The 7,065-nt window shown below is 18.4% G+C and overlaps 1 protein-coding gene across 1 annotated transcript; it reads right to left on the reverse strand.

The window, feature by feature from the left end:
* Positions 1–1,389: 1,389 nt before the first annotated feature.
* PGO_120150 (variable surface protein) lies at positions 1,390–2,717 on the reverse strand (the record flags this gene model as incomplete). The annotated part of the gene is made up of 3 exons (XM_028688812.1): positions 1,390–1,548; positions 1,674–2,522; positions 2,661–2,717. The coding sequence occupies 3 exons, from the start codon at positions 2,715–2,717 to the stop codon at positions 1,390–1,392; spliced, it is 1,065 nt and encodes a 354-aa protein (XP_028544613.1).
* Between the last annotated feature and the right edge of the window lie 4,348 nt (positions 2,718–7,065).

Raw genomic sequence — 7,065 nt, forward strand, 5'->3', positions numbered from 1 at the left:
TGAACTGTTAATTTATTCAAATGTTTTGACGTATATCTAAAATGTAATAAATCATGTGTTGAAGCAATAATGTATTTTCATTGAAGAAATAAAATATATAATTAAGAAGCTATTTTTCGTAAAACAACATCACATATATACATTAATAAAAACTAGAAATATTCACTTTTTTATAGATCAGATATATCAACTTATATTAATTATTATATAGACATTTGAGTAGTAAATAATTTTAGAACTATAAAACAAATTTATCAAAATTACATATGTTGTTTATTCTTTAACATAAGAAACTTCGTGCAATTTAACATATATAATCATGATACAACAATGTTACATGGATAAATACTTAAAAATTATTGCGAAAAATAAATGAATCTATATTATTAGATTTTCATACTAGCCATATAGGAAAAAATAAAATTAAAACTTTCTAAATTATCAGGATTTAGCAAATATTTCATACACTTTAGAGTGTATAAATTTATTCAAAATATAGAATATGTTTCAGATAAAATAACGGCATATGTATAAATACTCATTACAATATGACAAAATATTTTTTTAAATATTATAAAATGTATATTTATAAAAAAAGTGTTAATGCATTATAGACTATTTGATTTTATAATAAAAAACATATACATAAAATATATACCCACATTAAAAAATTATAAACCATTTATTTTTAGAATACACTGCTGTATATTTTAATTATATTTTTATTTAAAAGGAAAAAAAAACTAATATATTATATAATTAATCTTATAAACGCAGCACTATTGAAATAATGAAAACGTATATAAATAATTTTCAAATACCAAGTAGATAATTACATATAAATTATTAAGTAGAAGTAAAAATATATCTATTAATAATATAAAATTTAAATAATATTAAGTTTGTAAAATAATATAGAAAATATTTTTATATAAAAATTATATTCATGTACTACGTACTATAATTAAAATAACTTAGACAATACATATATAAGTAAAATACATGTAAATAATGTGTCAAGTAAAATAAAGAGGAATGATATATTCTATACAATATAAATCAATTATAATTATAATAATTTTGTCCATTTTTCACTTAAAATATATTTAGTAGAAAAAATGTCATAGTTTTGTAAGAACACAATAAGTATATCCAATATTTTCTTAACTATATAATAGATATGAATATAATAATATATTTAATTCTCATTATATGCCTTATACTATATGCTCTGGCATAAATAATAAACATAAACCCTAAACCTTTTCTTATAATTATTTATTAACTTACATAACTAAAATATGTTTTAAACATAGAATTTTTAAAAAAAAATTTTAAATAAATTCATTTTATTCTTATTTTATTTATTTTAATAATTTTACAAACGTTTCATATTGATCTATATGCTATTTTATATTGTTTGTCATTTGATTCATTGTACATATTTTCATATGAATCTAATTGGTTCATATGTTTTTTATTTTTTCTTTTCATTATTTTCCTTAACCACATTGTTTTGGGCTGTAAATATGATCCAAGAGAAGTGTACTGAAAATAATGTGACATTATATTATTTATATGAGTATATTATATATGTGATATAATGATTCATCATAATATGTAATATAAATTGTAAAACTATATATATTATAAAAATGTAATTTATTTTGGACCTTATACAAGATAAACATATATAACAATATTGCAAAAAATGAAAAGGTCACTACTGTACTTATTTGTGTACCATTATCTGTATTAGTATCTGTACTAGTATCTCTGATAGTATGTGTATTAGTATCTCTACCAATATATTGACCTGTTATAGCTTGAATTTGTGGCTTTATATCTACTACGCTCAATTCTCCTGTAATATATCTAGATATGTAATCATAACTAAAGAATGCCTTGACAAATGAATTATTTTTATCTAATCCTTCCAAATAATCTTTAATTGATTTATTAAAATATGTAAGTACTTTTTCAAAACCGTAGTTATATTTATCTTGACAACTTCTTAAATATTCCATCCCTTGATTAAAATCCAAAAATTTCGAAACTTGTGGTTGTTTGTATTTTGTGAATTCCTTTAAATTATAATACGCTTCATCCATCTTTTTAAATATTAATAAAAATATTTCATCATCAAGATGAAATGGATAATCACTACACTGCGAAAATAATAAAGAAATATGATTAACCAATCTCGAATTCTTGCTTAGACTCACCATTTCATCATAACAATTTTTAAGGTTATTACATTTGCATCCATAATTATTCAATAAATCTTTTAGTTTGTAATAAAAATATATACAACATGCATATGATTTATTATTTTTTATATAATATAAATAATAAGTAACAAGTTGGCAACGTTGAAAAAAATTCCCTTTACAAGAACCATATATACTATTATTAAAATAACTACACAGTGTTGTTAACTCCTGAGCCACAGTATTATAATTAGAGAGGAATGACCAATTATATCCTTCTACACAATTATGATATATATCACTAAAATCAAACTAAAAATAAATGTATTAATGTGTTGAAAAATATAAAAAAAAACATTTAAATTGAAATAATTACTTGTTTTTCAGAACTAAGAATATGATATAATTAAATAATGTAAATTATATTTATAAAAACAAATAGAAATATACTTTGTGTTTCGTATATTTAGGGAAAACCATTATATAAATATTTTTGAATGAATTCATAAAAATAAATAGATTCTTTTAAGTTTTTACATAACAAATGTCTTAGAATATGTACTACATTGATAATATATAATGTGAATTTTATAATAATATATATTAAAATTAATATATTATTATATTCTTGGTTAATTCTTTTTATTTGTTAATCCTCCGTACTAATACCCCAAATGAATTAGCATTTTAGTGTATTAATTCATATTAAAAAAATAGCAATATAATATTGCAAATTATTTGCACTATTATGTAATAAAAAAAATACACATATCATAAAATTATATAGAGAATGAAAGTCAATACAATTTTGCGTCACTCCTAAATTAAATGAAAAATGTATTTATTTAATAATTGATTAATTTAAGTACTTCATTTTTTTACATGCCTTAAGTTTCCATTAAAAATTAGGCACAGTGAAAAATATTTATGCATTATGCATGTTTATAATTTATTATTTATGCTTTAAGCATAATATTTTAAAATAATTTTAACATAATATAATGAGTAATGTATATATAATATAAAGATTTATTAAATAAATCTAAATTATATGAAATTTAATTATGTACCATGATTAAATAATTTTGTGTGGTAAAATACTTTGTATAATATATAATAAAATGTGATTTAATATTATAAATCTGAGTAAATAAATTATGCATATCTTTTTTAACTGTATTTGAATATTATAGAAATAATTAATGTATTATATGTGATATGTATTAGTATCATAATTAATAAATTTATAATTTTTTATATTATTTTTGTGTACACCTTATAATTAGTATATTTATTCATTCCTTGTATCCAATAATGCAAATGATAAAAATAAGAAGTGATAAAATATTATAAAATGCATATTTATTTATATATCGAATTTTTCTTTTACTTTATTCTTAACTTGTTATTTTATATAAAATAAGGACTATGGATTTTCTTATTATTTTTTTGTGCATTATATAAAATATACTTATGCATTCTATTTAAACTGAATAAATATATATTAATGCAAAAGACAATGAAACTTCTTTTATGTATATTATTAAATATATAAAAATAATATTTGAAGTATATATATTTTTACATTCTTCGGGAACAATAAAAAATATATATATGGTTTTAATAATTATTATTTACATTTTTTTCCATTTTTTATATAAATCATAGTGATATTAACAATTATATATCACAAAAAAATTATTTACATCATAATTCCTCAGAATAGTTTACCATTTCATTAATTTTATATTTTTAATTTTGATTATAGGAACAATGTATTTTCAATAAAAACAATTAAGAATTACAATAATTAGTGAGTTAAACTTATAATATGCATAGAATTATCTATCGTGAATATAATAAATATTCCATATATTATAGAAAGATATTTATGTGTAATTCATAGTTAAAAAAAAATATGTTATATATATTATTATTGACAATTATAAAACATATAAAAATTATTTTTTTAATTATAATAATAATTCAGATTATATATTTTTTTAAATAATAACCATGAACCTGGAAGATATTAGCACATAGGACTATGAATTGAAAGTTGCATAAAAAATAAATATATATTAATGCATAATTCTTACTTCTTTATTATAAGGAATTAAAATATAATAAACAACAAAACAATTATAGATATGTATAATTTTTTTATTTGTAAAATTTATATTCAAGTATAATTCTGTAAATAAAAGTTATAAATGAGCTCTGCGTCTAATGATGATATATATATAAATAGGTATAATAAAAAATGATAATACATTGAATTATTGCATGATATATATTTATTTTCCTGTATTATAGATAAATAAACTCATTGTATTAATATATTTAGGGGAATTTTAGAAATTGTTATAATATGAATCATAAAAAAATAAAATATATAAAAAAAAAGGATAAGTAATAAAGAACAAACTCATAAAATCAGTAAAGTGTTAAAAGAACTAATAAAAGAACTAAATGTAATTTATTGATAATATTTATTGAAAAGTGTTCATGAAACTGACAGAAACATATTAAATAAGTTTGTTATTCTATAATATATCGCCCATTGAGCTTTTACTGAGGTCAAAAAAAATAATATATGAATCATTACCCCATTATTCAGATAAGAGTGTAGATAGAACGTAAGTAATATATAGTAATTAATGAGTTATTAATGACTAAATGTAAAATATATAATTTGTAGTCAGTTTTCAATATTTCGTGATTACATAACAAAGAGTTGATATATGTTATATATAAATAATATTCATCAAAAGCAATAAATCCCACAAAATATAACGTATATTATCATGTTGATATATTACATAATAATTGTTATTTTCTCTATAAAGTTCTATCTAATTCTATTTAATTATCCCATAATATTATTGATAAAAAAAACCAATATTATATAATATGAAAAATATATTCGACGCATATAAAATCTAAAAATGAATGTATAACGAAATCAGATTTCTATAATAAAAAATATATTTCCTATATATTATAACATGAGATATCAAGGAATATTTTTTTTTTCATATTATTCATAAAAATTCAAGGAAATACATAATAAGTACATTATTGAAATATAACATATGTTTTATTTACATAGGTTAAAAACTAGGAATTATATTTGGAAACCTGAATATTATGATAAAGTTTTTTAATAAAATTTTGTATTATTTATAAAATATAAGATTAATCGTTTAATAAAATTCGTATATTTTTCATACATTTATTTTTTTCTTTTTTGGTTACTACTATATTTCAACATTTATAAAAGCGGGAAAAATAAATATTATATTATTTCAAAAAAAATTAATCAAAGATTTTTATAATATTAATGAGAATTAAACATATCTGTTCTACATAAAAATAATTTTCAAATTAAAAAATAATAATATATTATCATTTTATTCTTGCTGAACAAAATTCACATAATTTATTGGTTCATTCCAAAATGACACAATGAGAGCTCATTATTCATGTTATATGTATCAGTTTATTAAACCTAACGCTTTCCATATTTATATTTCTTATAGGATTATTAAGTGTTCCGGGTTAATGTACAAATCTTTATTTAAGGATTCGGGTTTCAGAGTTCAGGCTTTAGGGTTCACGGTTTTTCGATTTTGCGTATAATTTTTAAATTTTATTTTTTGAAATAATTGTTCTTTTGTTATTGTCATTATTTTATAGTTCTCGTTTTTATAATAATTTTTTGATCGATTTTAATGATCCTGGTTCTCAATTATATAATAATGATTAATTGAACAGTATTAAAATTGTCGTTCTCATTTATGTGGATTATATAGAATATGGACATGCTATGTATATGATATTATGATTACGTTATTTTCATTTGGTCAATATGTCTTGATATCATATAAATATGAATTATTTTGTATACATGATTTTTTATTTATTATATGAAAATTCATTATCATTATATAAATTTCACGATGAATATCATTTAATCATAGTTCTGTATATAGAAGTGTTTATATATATATATAATTTATTATTTATAATATTTTTTATATATACCACTGTTATAGTATTTAATGTTTATTAATCATTGTTTTTATTTCTATATCCTAATATAATCATTTAATAAAACTATGAGCGTATATCAATAATATAATATATTGCTTATAACAATGAATTTAAAGCTACATTTCTTTGAAGAATATATTATCCATAATTTTATGTTGTATATTCTCACATATATATCTATTCTTTCATATTATTCCGTTTTAAATATAAATAAAATTATGTTTCCAAAATATTATGCATCGGAGTAAATGTTCGTGAAATATAATGTACTTATGATATATCTTCCATTGTAAAAATAAGAGAGAACATATATATTAGAATTTTTATTTCTATTTCTTAATACAAAATATGAACTATATTTTTTATATTGTAATAATGTGCAATTTTCATGAATTATTAATTAATGTAAATGTGTCAGAAAATAAAATGTACACATAATTAATATATCAGATTGATGAATTAAAATAATAATGTATAATTCATATTTATCTTTTAAAAAAAAGATACCTTTAAAAGATTATTTAATCCTCTTCTAAATCTCAAAATTCAATTAAATGATTTATAAGATAAATTATTAAATATTTATCAAAATTATGCAATTATTAAAAATTAAAATCTGTATTAATTGTAAATTACATAATATATACTATATAATAAATAACATACTAATTTATTTTTATAAATACGCTTATATGCAAAGTAATGTATATTTTATGAATAAATAGTGTAATAAATTAAAAAATCGAGTGGATTTTAGAATAATAATGGCTTAATAACGAATAAAATAAATGAATTAATA

The sequence above is a fragment of the Plasmodium gonderi genome (genome assembly GCF_002157705.1).
Source record: "Plasmodium gonderi DNA, contig: Chr12, whole genome shotgun sequence".
NCBI classification, from domain to species: Eukaryota; Apicomplexa; class Aconoidasida; order Haemosporida; family Plasmodiidae; genus Plasmodium; species Plasmodium gonderi.